Below are 18,136 nucleotides of genomic sequence, written 5' to 3'. Positions count from 1 at the left end.
AGCATCTTGTAGAATATTTTTTTAGGGTGTTAAAGCACACCTCAAATAATTTGTACTACTTTATTTTTTCAGGTATATGATGTTGATTGATGGCACAAATGAAGTTTTTATGATAGATAGAGACAATTCAGTCTTTCATGTGTCAAATTTGGAATTCCCATTCCGTAAAGATCTTCGCATTCATTTGTCAAACACGCTTTTGGATGGGGTAAGTCATACTTAACATTTCTTTTGAAAGACTGACTTTTTTTGTTTTCTGTTTTTAAGTGAGTAGTATTCATAATAATGCATTATATTTAAAATAGAGAAATTCAAGATTTACTTGAACAAGTTACACCTACCTTGAGCATTAATGATGGTTATTTTAAGAGAGAATTATTGATTTAATATTTGAGAATAGAGTTGTTTGTATTAGGGTTTGGTACCTGAACTGAATAAACTATTTGTACATGAACAATACACACACACACACACACACACACACACACACACACTAGCCAATCCCCAGTAGATGAGTAATTAAATGATATGAACAAATCATTTCCCAATTCTTAACTGTATAAAAAAAAGTTGAAGGCTTATCAAAGCAGTTTTGAAGTTTCATCTCACAATCAGCAAACTATGACAAAGATAGGTATAATCAATGTTGGATAGTTTTTGGGAAAATAGGCAAACTAGTATAGAGGTGTTAAAAAAATAGGAATTGATACCTGCAGACTGGATATTGATGTAGAAAACTTACAAATTAACAATATATACGTGGTATTTTTATTATTTAACATTTCCTGATTACATTTTAATCAAGCTCCAATTGTACTCTTGAGTTTGACCCCTTGTAGGAACAATGAATTAGAAAGTTATATATAACATTGTCATGGTATATTTTCATAGTTCCCAGGATATTACTAAAATATGATAGTTAACTGTGACTTAAAAATTTGTAATTTTGAAATTAAATTTAAAAGAAATAAATTTAAGCTACTAAGTATAAAGAATTTTGTCCTAGGATAGAAAATTTCTTCCACCCCTTTTAAATACCATAAGAGAAAATCATAATGTAAAATTAATGTTTGAATTAAATTACAATAAAATGAAAGTAAAGTTGTTGTGGACTATGAATTCTTTTTTATAATTTAAAAGTAATATAGAGAATTTTAAGCATGGTCAATTAAATCAATTAAAGTAATGTGAGGGGATGGAATTTATTCTGCCTCTTATAAATTCTTTTATATGAGAATGAAAAGTTTAAATTTGAAATCGTTCATTTTATGGTACAAATCTCTGCAATATTTTCCATTATCTGGAATATATACAATTAGTTAGCTTTTCTTTACACATGGAATAAAAGTTGCTGTTACTTCATTTTTAATATATTGCCTATTATTATTGATGAAGGATTTCAGAAATTTGCTTAAGGGTTGCTAAACTAAATTTCTTTATTAGATTTATTGTCAACAATTGAAATTGCTAAAAAAAAGGTAAATGTGTGTTAGAAATATGGTTTTAAAAGAATACTATAAATTGTATAGCTTAATTTAAAAAATGGAATTTTCTTGAATTTTTGAAATAGTTCTGTATAATTTAGTTTCATTTTGAGATTACTCAACTATCCTATTTTGAAATAAATGCTGCCACCATGTTGGTCTACTTTAATATGAGCTGTGGAAAGTGTGGTTAATTGACATGTATTGATAATTAAAAATTAATTTTAGTCATTAATTTGTAACCGCTCCTCCATCTCCCATCCCTAAAATGAACAAATCATCATTTTTATCAGAGTTGCTAAGAGATATCAGTCAGTTAACAAATATCTTCTGAGCTAGGACCTGTGCTAGGCACTTCGGACCAATATGAGTTTCGTATTCTAATCCAATCCTTGCGTGTTTTCCTTGAAACACTAGAACTCGGGGGTGGGGGGGGAGTCTACCTGAATATCGGTGAGAATTTGGAAATGAAGGACAGAAGTGTTTGTTTACCAGATTATCAGGTATAAAGAAATAGGATGTCAATTGCAGTGGTTTGGGGCAAATGATATTTGAAGGGGGAGTGGGTACCAAGATTCTGTTCTCAATGGAAGCCTTATATTATTGTTTATCCTTTTTTTTTGTTTGTTTGTTTTTTTGCAAGGCAATGGGGTTAAGTGGCTTGCCCAAGGCCACACAGCTAGGTAATTATTAAACATCTGAGGCCATATTTGAACTCAGGTACTCCTAATTCCAGGGCTGGTGCTTTCTATCCACTGTGCCACCTAGCTGCCCCCTCATCCTTTGTTTTCAGAGGACCAGTGACATCACAGGTGATGTCTTGATTGCCCATGAATTGGATTTACATGAGGCAGAATTTCTCAGAGTCATCAGTCTCACTCTCTTTCTGAGTCATTGAAGCAATATACTTTCTTTTTGTTCTCCTAGTGATGTGTTTTTTCAATAGATTGCTATAGAAATTTAGGCACATTGTCCATGTGATAGGGGAAAATAACCCTTAAATTGGACTATTAATCAGAATACTATTTCTTTGGTTGTCCTTTGAATTCTAGTTCTTACACTTTATGGGTACCTCTTCTTTAGATTCCCCTATCCTTTTCAAAAGTGCACTTTCAGGAGAAAAGAAGGAGGACCTATCAAGAACAACTGGTAATCATTCAGACCCAAGTTATGTGAGAGATGGCATCATATTCATTTTAAATGGGTTTATTAATTTTCTGAATTATGGGAGTAGTAACTTCTGGGAGTTTAAAAGGAATATCATTTGTTGCTTTAAGAATGGCAACAAAAGAAGATGGAAATGGATGCAGAAAGGAATGTGGAAGTGCCTAGTATTGCTTCCTCCCTTTGTAAAAACTAGATAGGAAATGGCTTCTTACTTTGAAGAGTATTCTTTGTTGCTTGAAGAATGGCAACAAAAGAAGATGGAAATGAATGCAAAAAGGAAGGTGGAAGTGCCTAGTATTGCTTCTTCCCTTCATAAAAACTAGATAGGAATTAGCTTCTTGCTTTGAAAAATGGAGTGTTTAGGGGGCGGCTAGGTGGCATAGTGGATAAAGCACCAGCCCTGGAGTCAGGAGTACCTGGGTTCAAATCCAGTCTCAGACACTTAATAATTACCTAGCTCTGTGGCTTCCGGCAAGTCACTTAACCCCATTTGCCTTGCAAAAACCTAAAAAAAAAATGGAGTGTTTGGCCCTCATCAGAGCAGAGAAAAGAAGTCAGAAGTACTCAGGAGTTAGGGAACTTTCTATATCATGGTCTTCCTAGAATATTTCACTAGAGATTCAGTTAAATTGTCGGTCTTTTTTTGAAAATCTAAATATGTCAGTTAACTTTATTGCTCATCTATATTTTACTTTGAATTAATTAGTGACTAACCCAAGTCTTAGATTTGTGGTATTAGGAATTTTGATTATGCGATATATGGTGGATGTGAGAGAGAACTAATTTTGAAATGTGGGATGCTTTTAGATGGGCTGGATCTGTGTTAGTATGCAAGGCTTTGGACAGCTTGAAGGCACTGGATTTTAACTGAGAAGAAGGGAGCCAGGATATGGTAAGGGTGAAGGAAAGGAAATTAAATAGTAAAGGGACATCAGAGAGATAATTTTCCTGTTTTGAAGTTTTACATCAAATGCTAATAGTATTTTTCAGTGTGCTTCTGAAAAATCGACTTTGAGCAGACTTCACCACCCAAATTGTAGGTTGTCAAATGGCCTAACATACTTTGTAAGGGTATACTTTGTGAGTTGAAATATTGTTTATATTCTACAAATTCAGTAGATTTTAATCACTTATAATTATTACCAGTTTAACCACCAGTATAAAGGTGAATTTATATTTATATATAAAATATGTATATATGTATGTCATTTTATCTCTGTGCACATTTATGCACATACATATGTATATACATAAATAGGTACATGTGTATATGTTTGTGTGTACACACACATACACATACATGCACATACACACATATACATACACACATATTACCTCTGGCACCAATGGCACCAATCATTTCTTGGTATGTACTCTTGAGTTGAGAGAATGTCATAAACATCTAGCATTTCCTATATAAAGCTCTTAAATGCTGGTGTTGTCTTATACCAGATGTCACTGAAATAAAAAAGAAAATAAAAAAAACCTCCTACACACTCAAAATTTAGAGATTTAGAGGAAAAAACATCAGCAGATGTCAATTATATATTTTTGATTCATTAGTCATGCAATAAGTATTCATGCTGACAAGGAGAAAGACAATAAGGTATAGTCCATGGAGAGGTGCTCTTGAAACCCCAAAGACCGTGTGGATTCAAGTTCTGCTTCTAACCTATGTTTTTTTCTCTATGGCTGGGTAAATCACTTAATGCCTCAGGGCTCTAAGACAGAGATGAAAACCCGATTAGAGTATCATTGGAAAATATTTAACAAAAAGAATAAAAATTCAGCAGAATATAGATAATAACATGTGGTCTTTTATGTCGGTAGGTAAACTTGCAACCTTTTACATGTACATTGTGATTCCCCCTTTTATTCTGCTTTTTTCTATAGATTGTTCCTTTTTTCCCCCTTTCTGTCACTAGTCTTTCCTTATCTACTGAATGAATCCCTACTGCTTACAAAGATAACCTATATCATTCCTGTCACTCTCCAAAGGTTCTACACTCTCCTAATTGCCAGATCTTAAAGGCCCTTTCTCAATCTTCATTCTTCTTGATCTTTTTTTTTTTAACACTGCTATCATTCGTGATACTCTCTTTTGCTGAGGATTTTTTTTTAGGTTTTTTTTTTTCCCAAGGCAAATGGGGTTAAATGACTTGCCGGAGGCCACACAGCTAGGTAATTATTAAGTGTCTGAGACTGGATTTGAACCCAAGTACTCCTGACTCCAGGGCCGGTGCTTTATCCACTACGCCACCTAGCTGCCCTTGTTGAGGATTTTATGACACTATCTCCTGATTTTCCTTTCACCTATTTCATCTCTTCTAATTTTTTTTAGGTTTTTGCAAGGCACATGGGGTTACGTGGCTTGCCCAAGACCACACAGCTAGGTGATTATTAAGTGTCTGAGGTTGGATTTGAACTCAGGTACTCCTGACTCCAGGGCCGGTGCTCTATCCAATGCACCACCTAGCCACCCCACTTCTCATTCTTTTTGTTGGATCTTAATCAAGGGTACATGTGGAAAACCACAATTGTTCCTTTAAGGCTTTGACTTTTCCATCTCTAATACTGAATTCTGTTCAACTACCACCCCTAGCATACTGTTCCCAGATATCTTTATCTAGATTTAACTTTTCTCCTGCCTAATTTCACTTCTCCAAATGCCTTTTGGACACCTTAAATAGAATGTTGCATAGAAATCAAACTCAACATATCCAGGATAGAACTCATTGTAGCTTTTTCCCTCAATTCCCCCCCCCCCCAGTTTTTCTATGTCTTTTGAGAATACCATCTTCTCTTCTTCTTAGGCACCCAGAATCACAACTATATATATCATCCTTGACTCCTCTTACTCTTACCCTATCTGTTGCCAAGTCCTGTCAGTTCCATCTTTGCAATATCTCTCATCACCTTGTTGAACTCTTGCAGTAGTTTGGTTGGTCTCAATGCCTCAAATATTTCCTAAACCCGCTTCATCCTCAGCTGGACTTTAGAAAGTTCTTTGTAAGTTAAGAGAGGTCTGACCTTGACACTCCCCTATTCAGTAGACCCAATGGTTTTCTATTCAGTTTAACATTTAAAAGCTCTTCATATCCTGGCCCCTTCCTTTCTCTCTGTTCTTTTTATACTTTACTTCTCTCTCTGTATTCTACAATTCAGTGACATTGCCTTCCTTGCTATTCCTTACAGAGTATACTTTATCTTTGACTACCTGCAGTTTCACTGGTTCTCCCTTATACTTAGAAGTCTCTCCTCCTGCTGCTGCTTTCAAGGAGACTTCTTTATGGCTCCTTCAAATCCCAGCTGGAATTCCTTCTTCTTTCAGAAACCTTTCCAGAATGCTAGGGCATTCCCTATGAGATTACTACTACCTCTGGTGTATTCTGTAAATATCTTTTTAGGGGCAGCTAGGTGGCGCAGTGGATAAAGCACCGGCCCTGGAGTCAGGAGTACCTGGGTTCAAATCTGGTCTCAGACACTTAATAATTACCTAGCTGTATGGGCTTGAGCAAGCCACTTAACTCCATTTGCCTTGCAAAAACCTAAAAAAAAAAATTGTAAATATCTTTTTACATATCATTGTTTTCATGTTGTTTTCCTTTGTAGAATGTGATCTCCTTGAGAGAAGATACCATTCTGCCTTACTTTGTATACTCAGTATTTAGGTTTCTGACATATACTAAGCCCTTACCCATTATTGTTGCCTGACTGATTAGCAGCCTGGAGAACTGAATTTTGAAGAACCTTCCTTCTTCCCTTCCTCTCCCCCTCCCTCTTTTCTTCCCTCCCTCTTTCATTCTTTCCATTTATTTTCATTATTTTGCTTTATTGCCCTGCCATCAGGTTTGATCTGAATTTTGAAGAAGTTAAATATGAGGGAGGATATTGGAGTCATGAAAACTCATAGAGGAGTCATATTCCAGAAGGAAAGGCTGGTTAGTGTCAGATTGTTTCAGAGAGGTCAAGGAATGAGAATAGGCCATAACATGTAACAATTAGGAGATTGAGATCATTAGTAAAATTTAGAAAGAGAAACTTCATTTCAGTCTAAGTTCATAGCCATATTACAAAAGAATTCAGAAAGGAAAGGAAGTTAGAGAGTCTTTAGTTTTTTGTTTTTTCCCCTAGGAGTTTTTCCCCTAGGGAGAAGAGAAATATAGAACATGACTTAATGTTGTGGTATCATTTTGTGAAGGTTTTATTTTTTAAATGAAAAGACTTGAATGTAGGAATAGTAGATAGGGAGAGATCAAAGATTAGAGAAAGAGGGTGTGATTATGGAGGTAATTTGAGGAAGATTCAGAGTAATGGTGTGATTTTTGCTATGTCCATTTCCTTGGTTCAGAAATATAATTGCTATATCCATTTCTTCCCCTTTTAGATAAAAGATTCTGTAATCTTCCATTTGTCTTCTAATTTGTTTCTATGATTTGTTTTCATTTGCTGATTGTTTTTATAAAATTTCAAATCCAAGAATAACTTAAAACTACCTAATTGGCTATCAGCTCTTAGCTTAGAAGCTTTTATTATATTCTCATACTCTGCCAAATAATATTTCCTTAACCCCTGAAGATGTAGAAAATGGAAAATTTCAGTGTGGTACAAATTCATTTGAATTCCTTTGATAAAGTTTAATTTAGCTTAAACTCAAGATATTCAGAGTGAATGTTTAATAGATAACCCAGAAATCTGGAATCCCTGGAAATATTGAATGCTTATAATAGCATCTGTGTGTTTATTATGTGTGTGTAGTGCATATTCTTTTCATTATTTGGTTTCATTGCACTGCCATCAGGTTTGATAATGTAACCCATTAGTATTTTAGCTTACGTGAAATGAATAATTCTTAAATATTTTAACTTGATATCAATAAGCCAGTTTTTTAATAGTGGAGAGAACATTGCATTTGAAGTCAGAAAGATCAGTTCTAATTCTCAGTTTAATACTTACTAACTTTGTGGCTATGGCAGCTGAGGTGTGGTGGCTAGAGTGCTGGCCTGGAGTTAGGAAGATTGGAGTTAAATGTGACCTCAGAAACTTCCTAGCTATGTGATACCGGGCATTTCTTTTAATCCTGTTTGCCTCAGTTTGCTCAGCTGTAAAATGATATGGAGAAGGAAATGGCAAACCATTGAAGTATCTTTGCCAAGAAAACCCTAAATGGGATTATGAAGATTTGGACATTTCTGAAACTACTGAACAACCACCATTACCTTTGTGATTTTGAGATAATTGAAAAAATTGGGGAAGTTTATTCCAAATCATATATTCATTTGGAGCTTATTTTGGTCTATGATTTCACAGTCTATCTCTAATGTTTTGCGTTAGCCTTCTAGCTTTCCCAGCAGTTTTTGTCAGAGTGAGTTTTATTCCCAGTTGTTGGGGTCTTTGAGTTGGTGATATTCATTTACTTTTCTGTGTGGTGTATCTAATCTGTTTCACTGAATGAGCTTTCAGTCTTTTTTTAAATTTTTTAAGGCAATGGAGTTAAGTGATTTCGTTTTTTTAAGTAATGTCTTGTAATTCTGATGATTACTATTTTATAGCATGTTTTTAGATTTCGTCCAGCATGTTTCAAAATGTGTCTCCTGGAACTGACTGGTCATTTCACTGATTAGAGTTACTTAGCCTCTGAAAACTGACTTTACAATATGTTAAATTGGCGTTACATAATATTCTCCTAGTTTTGCTCACTGTATTTTGTACCAGTTTATTGAAATCTTCCCAGATTTCTTGGAAATTGTTCTCTTATCTCTTATTTCTTAGAGTACAGTAAAGTTTTATCAATTTTCTTTTGCTTTTGCAAAACAATGGGGTTAAGTGACTTGCCCAAGGTCACACAGCTAGTTAATTATTAGGTGTATGAGTCTGGATTTGAACTCAGTTAATCCAGGGTCACTGCTCTATCCACTGCATACCTAGCTGCCCCTTAATTATGTTTTTAGGGCTGCACAGTTTGTGCTTTATTTTGACATATTGTTTGGTCATGAGCTCTTTCTCCACCCCTAAGACTTGACAAATAATTTATTTCTTGTTCTTCCAATTTGATCATGATTTCACCTTTTCTGAGTCATACTCACATGAAGCTCTTCTTTATATATAATGTGAAGGATTGATCCATACAGTTTCTGCCAGATTTCTAATTTTTTAAAATTGAAAAATGGGTTCTTACTCCAAAAGCTGGTCTCTTTGGATTTATCAAGAACTAGGTTACTGTGCTTCTGTATGTTGTATGCCCAGTCTTTTCTATTGGTCAATCTTCCTGTTTCTTAGACAATACTAAATAGCTTTGATGTGTACTGCTTTCTTATATAATTGGAGATTGGGCTAGGCTTCCTGCTTTCTCTGCCCCACCCTTCACTGTCCTTATTTCTTTTGAGATTCTTGATCTTTTGTTCCCCCAGAACAATTTAAATATTTTTCCTAGCTCTATAAACTGTTCATTTTGTAATTCGATTTGTATGCCATTTAGTAAGTAAATTAATTTAGGTAGTATTGTTATTTTTGTATTTTATTGCATATTGATACGGCAATGGTATGATTTTCTCAAACAGTATTTTATGAACAATATTTCTGTAATTATTTAGATCTATATTTTTGTAAAGAGTATTGTGAAGTCATATTCAGATAGTTTTATACTTTCTATAGTTATCGTAAATGAAGAATGTTGGTACTTTGCATAAATGCTTATGACTTGTATTGGGTTTTTTTGTATTTTACTACTTTGCTGTCATTGTTTCAGTTTCTTAGTCTACTCAATAGGGTTCTCTAAGTAAGCCATTATATCTTTTGCAAAAATAAAAAAAAATCCTCTTTACTTAGGTCTATTTCTTCAATTTTTTTCTTTAATTTTTCAAAAAATACCTTTTATGAAATGAAAAAACTTAGGGTATCATTTTTCCCTCTGCACCTGACCTGTCACTATTCAGAGCTTCTGTAGGATTCTGACAGTCTCTTTGTATACTTTTTGACTGGATATTGGAGTTTTTAGCTTTTTTTTTGTATTTCTCGATAATTACTCCCTCTGATCTATTTTTAGAACCTTACTGGGGTGTTTGTAGGTGAATCTGGACTTCCTTCAAAGCCTAGCTAAAATCCTCCCTTCTCTTATTGGTGACATTAGGGAGCCACTGGATTTTGAGTGGGTGGTTTAGGTCTGGATAGTATGTTAATTGCATGTAAATTTATTCTATACTTCCATTTATCAATTTCTTCTTTGGGGAGTCATCTCCAGTCATCTAGAACCATATCTAACCACTGAACTCAGATGGCTCCTGAGGAGAAAGTGAGGCTGGTGACTTTATACAGCATTCCCTCACTCAAATCAAATTCACTTGCATATTATGGCATCACCTCTCTGATGTCATGGTCCTTTGAGAATGAAGGACAAACAATATTAAAGTCCCACCTTCTACAAGAAGTCTTCTGAGACTACTTCCAGTTTTTATGTGTGTGTATATATATATATATATATATACACACACACACACATGCATGCACAGCTACATATATACATTCATACATAGCATACATATACTTGTTTTTACAAAATTGTTCAGTTGTCTTCTCCATTAGATTGTGAGCATCTTGAGGGAAAGGATTTTTTCAAAAAAAATTTCATTATAATACCCTGGGCTTAGTACAGTGTTGGTACATCAAAGACACTTAATAAATGCTTATTGACTAACTATCGTTTAGATTCTAATACACTGCCATCTTCTCACATTTTAAGGTGGTTATTATTATATCCTTTCATTCATAGGTGAAGAAATTGAGAATCTGACAAGTTTGAATTAGATCACTTACTCTTCTGTCCACTATTCTTTCACTCTTTGTCCTCTTAACTTACCTTGAGTACAGGTACTGTTTCATTTTTGTCTTTGTATATAATGAGTGATTATTACATTGTATGGTATACGATAAGCAATTATTAAATGCTTATAGATTAAATGATGTCACCAGAAGAGATAGCAGATTTATTTTGTTTACATTTCTTTCCTTAATGCTTTAAAAATATATTTTATTTGAAGGATGCTGTTTGATTTTGGCCTTGTATTTGTTAAGATTTCTCATGGTTTTTTTTTTTTTTTTTTTTTGCCATGGACCATTTTGGCAGCCTCTAGATCCTATCTCACAATAATGTCCTTTACAAAGTACAGCAAATTTATTGAAATACAGCTATGGCAATATTAAAAGCAGCCCCAATAAATCCATAGTTCCCAGGATCAGAATTTCTGACTGTAGTGTAAAGAATGCAGAATTTCACATTAGAAATCTACAATGTGATACCTAGGGCATAAGTCATCACCATTGGGAAGTTAGGGACCATATTGCCCTGAATTTATCAAATAGAGAAACTATATCTACATTTCCTCTCTCATGGGGAGAAGGAAGCAGGTATTGACAACTGTTCTGTAAAATACTGTTTGAGAAAGTCATGCCATTGCCATATCACATTTTCTGCAAGGATTCCTAAATGATATATTCAATAATTCATACTCCTAAACACTTTCTCAGAAAGAAATTAGGCATTTGATTTAGTGGTTATTGATGTTTTCTTGAGAACGTTTTATAGTAATAACTTCTCTCTGATTTTTGTATCTGGATATCTTTCAGATATTTTGGGAATTGATCTCTCAACATCCTCAAGTGTGTTGTCTCCATTAAAGACCCTGAGCAAGTCCAGAAGGCATTTTGTGTTATTTGTTTTTTTTTCCAAGTTGCTCTGTTCATCTTTATGGAGCCTACCACATTTGAATATCACAATCCGTGATAAGCTATGTGGACACCATTATTTTCTCAAGTAACATATTGGGGACTATGATAACCAACTATGTTTGTTCCATTGTAATTCCTAGAGAAAAGCATTTATTGTATAAATTCAGTAATTCAGTTTATTTTTTAAGGTATGGTTTTCAGGGTTAGATCTTTTCTTTGTTGTTTTTCTCCCACTTTTAAGGTTAACATATTTGAGAATCTGGTTTAATTGGATCATATACCATCTGTTTTGTAAATTAAGTAATTTTTGTAAATTAATTTTTTCCATTGTTTCTTGTTGTTTTATGAGCTTGTGTTGCTTATATTCTACTGACCTCTTCCTTACGGTTTTACTAATGAGTTTATATTATAAGCACATTTTACTGTTAGCTGTTAAGTGTCAGTGCTTATGCCATATACATTTCCAACATCATTGTTTATTTCACTAGGTTAGGTTGCAGCTAGGACCCCAAAATGTCTTTTCATTTTTATCCTTTAGGTTGGAGTTGATTTCAATCTTTGCTTTAATAAGTTGATATGTCTCTGATGTTGGTACCATTTATTCAGTTTACTTTTTGTGATGTTATTTAGTGCTCATTATATCTAGTTCTTCCTTACTTCTTCTTTTCTTTTTTTTAGGTTTTTTTTTTTTTTTTTTTTTTGTAAGGCAAACGGGGTTAAGTGGCTTGCCCAAGGCCGCACAGCTAGGTAATTATTAAGTGTCTGAGACCGGATTTGAACCCAGGTACTCCTGACTCCAGGACCAGTGCTTTATCCACTACGCCACCTAGCCGCCCCTCTTCCTTACTTCTTGACAAAAGCATTCATGATGTGTAGGCATGAGGTTTTTGTGTAGTTTACAAGCTTCTTTATTCTCTCATTTTTAATACTGAGCTACATTTTCCAATGCATTTATTCCTGTCCTCCCCTCTGCCTATTTTTTGCGTTAAAATCACAGAACTAAAGTATATTTTAATATAATTTAGAATTCTTCATAGAATTTATATATGTCCTTAACCTATGCATGTATATTGACCCATATCATGCAGTTATTTCATTGATTGTCTTTTTACTTAATGCTTGAGTACTACAGTGTGAAAGGTCCATAACATGCTGTTTTTTTGTTGCCTTTGGATGCATGATAAAACAACCTTTGCCAGTTCTTTCATTTAACACTGAGGGGAAACTGTGAGGCATCTTTGAATTAATTTTCTGGTTTCATTTATAGTGAAAATGTAAAAATATTGATAAAACTCAATTCATTCAGTGGTATGTGTCAATTTGTTGGTAATTAGGCATGAACAAAAGTAAGTTCATGTTTATTTTATTTTATTTTATTTTATTTTATTTTATTTTATTTTATTTTTTAGATTTTTGCAAGGCAACTGGGGCTAAGTGGCTTGCCCAAGGCCACACAGCTAGGTAATTATTAAGTGTCTGAGACTGGATTTGAACCCAGGTACTCCAAGGCCAGTGCTTTATCCACTATGCCACCTAGCCCCCCCCCCCCCCTTTTTTAGATAAGTTCATGTTTATTAACAGTTTTATATATACATAAATCACTAGTTTTACCTAAGGAGTTTCTAACTTTTTAAAAAATTATTTTTGTCAAGGATCCCTTTGACAGTATATTGAAGTTTATCTCAGACTTAAGATTTAGAAAAGTCAGTTTGACAGTTGAGTGGAAAATGGCCTGGAGTGAAGAGAGATTTGAAGCAGGGAGACCAACCAACTACTAATTGCACTACTCAAGTATAGTCTCACTGTCAAGAGGAGAGGAGGGAGTGGACACCAGAGGTGTTATAAAAGTAGAAGTGACAGGTCTAGGAACAGATTGGTCATTATTTGAGAGTGAATGAGGAGTCAAAGGTGATGTCTGGATTGCAAGTCTGGGAATCTAGGATAGTTTACCCTCAATAGTAACAAGGAGTTTAGCAAGAGGAGAGAGAGATTTTTGGAAATGAGAATGAGTTCAGTTTTCCCCATATTGAATATAGTGAAAGAATAGTTCAATTAATATTCTAGCCCTGCCAATTTATAGCCCAATATTTTCTTCCTTTTATTAGTTCACTTTCTGTATTGTAAAATGTGATTATAATGCTTTATATATAGTTATGTCTTTAGGGAAGTTGTATGAGTGAAATGGAAAGTTTAATGGACATTGAAACACACATGTCAGGTATTTTGATCATTAATTTTTTATAATTTTTCTTATTTACTTTTATAATTTCTCTATTTTTCTACTTTATGACTTTTTGGGCCTACTTTGGTGATGTGTGAAAGTTGCCTTCTTTGTCAATATATAATATCACCAAGAGGGAATCAAATACTGCTAGCATGGGCCTGATGTTGTATAAGATGAATATATTTATGTAGAATAATAGAATAAAATTAATGAAAATTCAGAATAAGAACACTTCATTTCAAAAGTACTACTTTATTAATACTTAGGAAAGAGTGATTCAGTCCAGAGTCAGAAAATGAGGATGGCTATGACAATCCTTTGCACTAATTATTTGATACATTTAAAAATATTTTCCCTTATTTTAATTTTAAAAACTATTTTTAGCATTCTTTTAAAAAATTTTGAATTCTAAATTCTCAACTCTCCTTCCTTCAGTTCCCCCCAATATTGAGAAGATAGGCAAATTGATATGATACATAGTACAGTCTTGCAAAATAAATTTCCATATTAGTTATTATGTGAAAGAAAACAGACCCCCCCCCCCCAGAAAATAAAGTTAAAAAAAATTCAATTTGTGTTCAGACTACATCAATTCTTTCTCTAAAGGTAGATAGCATTTTTCATCATAAGTCTTTTGGAATTGTCTTGTATCTTTGTATTTCTGAGACTTGCTAAGTCAATTCATAGTTGTTCATCATACAATATTGCAGTGTTCTTCTGGCTTTTCAAAATTCACATTGCCTAAGTTCATTTAAGTATTTCTGTGTTTTTTTTTCTGAAAGTATCCTGTTTGTTCATTCTTATAGCATAGTATTATTTTCATTGCAACCATATATCATAACTTGGTAAGTCATTCTCCAATTAATGGTTATATCCTCAGTTTCCAAAAACTCTTCCACCTCAAAAAAAGCTGGTATAAATATTTTTTAAGGATAGGTTCTTTAGTTTTTTCTTTTCCTTTTTTTAAATTAATGTATCAGTGGAGCTTTATTGACCCAATTCTACCACATCCCCCCAGCATTTGTCACTTTCCCTTTCTATCATATTAGCCAATCTGATAAATGTGGGATGGTACCTTAGAGTTTAATTTCCATTTTTTTAATTAGAAGTGATTTTTAGAGAATTTTTATATGATTGTAGATAGCTTTGATATCTTCATCTGAAAAGTTAATTGGGAAATGACTTTTCATATAAATTTGAATTAGTTCTCTGTATATTTGAGAAATAAGACCTTTATCATAGAAATTTCTGTAAAAAGTTTTCCATTTGTGATTTTTTTTTTTTAGCAAGGCAAATGGGGTTAAGTGACTTGCCCAAGATCACACAGCTAGGTAATTATTATGGGTATGAGACAGGATTTGATCTCAGGTCCTTCTGACTCCAGGACTGGTGCTATATCCACTGCACCACCTAGCTGCCTCCTCCCCCCATTTGTGATTTTTTTTTTTAGATTTTTGCAAGGTAGTGGGGTTAAGTGGCTTGCCCAAGGCCATACAGCTAGGTAATTATTAAGTGTCTGAGGTCAAATTTGAACTCAGGTACTCCTGACACCAGGACCAGTGTTCTATCCACTGTGCCACCTAGCTGCCCCCCCATTTATGATTTTTAACTGCATTTCCTTCCAGCCTGTTTTTCCTTTGTCTGTCTGTCTGTCTGTCTGTCTGTTTGTCTCTCTCTCTCTCAAAAGTGTTTTATCACCTTCCCCAAACCACCCCCCCCTTCTATCACTTTCCCAAGTGGGGAAGAGGGGAGAGGGGAGAGCAAGGGGGGGGTTCTCCCCTCCCTTCTCTTTTCCCTCCTATATCCCTGTAAGCTATGATAGATTTCTATCTATGTACACACTGAGCTTTTATGTAATTCCTTCTTTGAGTTAATTCCTTTGTGAGTAAGGTTCATCCATGTCTATCACTCCACCCCCCACTTCTTCCCCTCCACAATAAAAGCTCCTTTGTACTTCTTTTATGTGAGATACCTCTTTTTTTCATCACTTAATTTTATTTTAGGTATCATCCCATCATAGTCAATTCTTTTACCTCTGCATTTTGTCTTTGTATACTCCTCCTAAGAGTCCTAATGCTGATAAAGTTCTTAGACATTACAAGTATTATCTTTCCATGTAGGAATGTAAACAGCAAAACTTTAATGAATCCCTCATGATTTCTCTTTTTTGTTTACCTTTTTTGTGCTTCTTTTGAGACTTACTAGATTTTCTTAGTATTAGATTTTCTGTTCAGTTCTGATCTTTTCATCAGGATTCTTGAAAGTATTCTGTTTTCTTAAATGTCCATTTTCCCCTCTGATTCATTATATTTGGTTTTGCTAGGTAGGTGATTCTTGGTTATAATCCTTGATCTTTTGGAATATAATATTCTATGCCCTCTGATTCTTTAATATAGAAGCTGGTAAATATTGAATTTCCCTGATTGTGACTCTACAATATTCAAATTATTTCTTTTTGGCTGTTTACAATATATTCTTGTTGACTATAGCTCTATTTTGGCTATAATATTCCTGGGAGTTTTCATTTGAGTATCTCTTTCAGGAGGCGATTGGTTGATTTTTAAATTTTTATTCTACCTTCTGGTTCTAGGATATCAGAGCCGTTTTTAATAATTTCTTGAAATATGTCTAATGAGCTTTATGATAATGACTTCCAGATAGTTTAATGATTCTTAAATTATTTTTCTTTGGATATATTTTCCAGATCATTTGTTTTTTTCAGTGAGATAGTTCACATTCTTTTCGAATTTTTTCATTCTTTTGGTTTTATTTTATTGTTTCTTGATGTTTCATGGAGTTACTAGCTTCCAGTTGACCCATTCTATTTTTTTTTTTTTTAGGTTTTTGCAAGGCAAATGGGGTTAAGTGGCTTGCCCAAGGCCACACAGCTAGGTAATTATTAAGTGTCTGAGACTGGATTTGAACCCAGGTACTCCTGACTCCAAGACCGGTGCTTTATCCACTATGCCACCTAGCCGCCCTGACCCATTCTAATTTTTAAGGAATTTTTTTCTTCAGGAAATTTTTCTACCCCTTTTTTCATTTGACTCTATTTTTTAGGAGTTATTTTCTTATGGATTTTTATACCTCTTTTTCCAATTGGCCAATTATGCTTTTTTAAGGAGTTATTTGCTTTAGCGAATTTTTGTACATCTTTTTTCTATTTGATTATCTATGCTTTTTAAAGTTCTTCTCCAGTGAATTTTTGTACATCCCCTTTCTAGCTGACCAATTTTGCTTTTAAAGATGTTCTTTTTTCATTGGATTTTGTACTTGTTTTTCTTTTTTTTCTTAAACCATTTGACTTTTATCTTAAGGTATTATTTTCTTTATTATTATTTTTTATGCCTCCTTTACCAAGTTGTTGACCTTTCTTATTACTGTCATTTCTTTTGTAAATTTTTCTTCTCTCTTTATTTGATTTTTAAAATCCTTTTTTTGAGTTCTTCTGGGTCTTATGGGACTGGATACCGGTCCACATTTTTCTTGACCTATTGGATGTAGTTGTTTTGACTTTGTTTTCTTCTTCTACTAGTTCATATTTTGTTCTTCACTTCATCATAATAACTTTTTTTTATTAATCAGGTTCTTTTTGTGTTGTTTTCTTGTTTTTCCCAGCCTATTGACATGACTTTATGTTACAGTTGGGTTCTCCTCAGGTTTTTAGGTTTTTAGGGGACACTGTCCTACGCTTCACTTTTTTTTTTTACTGCTGTTTTCAGAGCCAGTTCTGTGGGAATGTAAGTGCTTCCAAGGTTGTGTAATCTAAGGTCATTGCTCTCCTGGCCTGTGCTCTGGTCTGGGAGTAACAATCAAGGGCCCTCTCCTACCCTTGAACTGTGTGACCATGGACCTTGTAACTCTGTGGTCACATGGACTAGTGTGCTAATGCTCCTCTTTTGCCCTGAGATTAGCACCTCAACCTAGAATGATATGTGGGTAATGCAAACAAAATCTTGTACCCAGTGCCAACAAAAGGTCCCTTGTGATCTCATTCTGACCAGTTGTCTGATTTCCATAGTTTGTGGTCTGGGAATCTCTGGAAATTGCAGCTGGTGATTCAATTGCCTCCAAGGGTCAGCCTGTGCTGGGTTTAGGTTCAGTGAAAGAGACCTTTTAAGGTTTTAACCTTTTAAGTTGTCATGAGCTAGAAAATTGTTTTACCCTGTGCTTTTGCTGATTCTGCTGCTTTAGTATTTGTTCTGAAATCTTATTTTAAAGTTGTTTGGAGGGAAATTTGTGAGAGCTTGGTTGAGCCCTTACTCTGGTATACTGGATGATACACTTGTTAATAGTTGATTCATAGCTCTTTAATCTTTGCAAACACATTTGCAGGCTAGCCTTATTTGATCATCACAACAACCTTGTGAGGTAGTTACTATGTATGTTCCCATTTTACAGATGAGAAAATACATCTTATTAAGGTTAAGTCATTTGCCCAAGGTTATACAGCTTATAGTTTCAGTGTAGGATTTGAACCCAGACCTTTGTGATTCACAAGTCTGGCACATTATTCACTTTGCCATTTTGCTATCTA

The 18,136-nt window shown here is 34.2% G+C and overlaps 1 protein-coding gene across 1 annotated transcript in view; it reads left to right on the top strand.

The window, feature by feature from the left end:
* The window catches only part of RNGTT (RNA guanylyltransferase and 5'-phosphatase), a 403,735-nt gene that overhangs the window by 78,870 nt on the left and 306,729 nt on the right, over positions 1-18,136 (top strand). Inside the window, exon 9 of the mRNA XM_074187132.1 lies at positions 73-208. Coding sequence (XP_074043233.1) covers positions 73-208 — 136 coding nt within the window. The remainder of the gene's footprint in view (positions 1-72; positions 209-18,136) is intronic.

Source organism: Macrotis lagotis, chromosome 5, assembly GCF_037893015.1.
Source record: "Macrotis lagotis isolate mMagLag1 chromosome 5, bilby.v1.9.chrom.fasta, whole genome shotgun sequence".
NCBI classification, from domain to species: Eukaryota; Metazoa; Chordata; class Mammalia; order Peramelemorphia; family Peramelidae; genus Macrotis; species Macrotis lagotis.
Note: the sequence above shows the minus strand (reverse complement) of the source record. Positions and strands in the feature narration are given on the sequence as shown.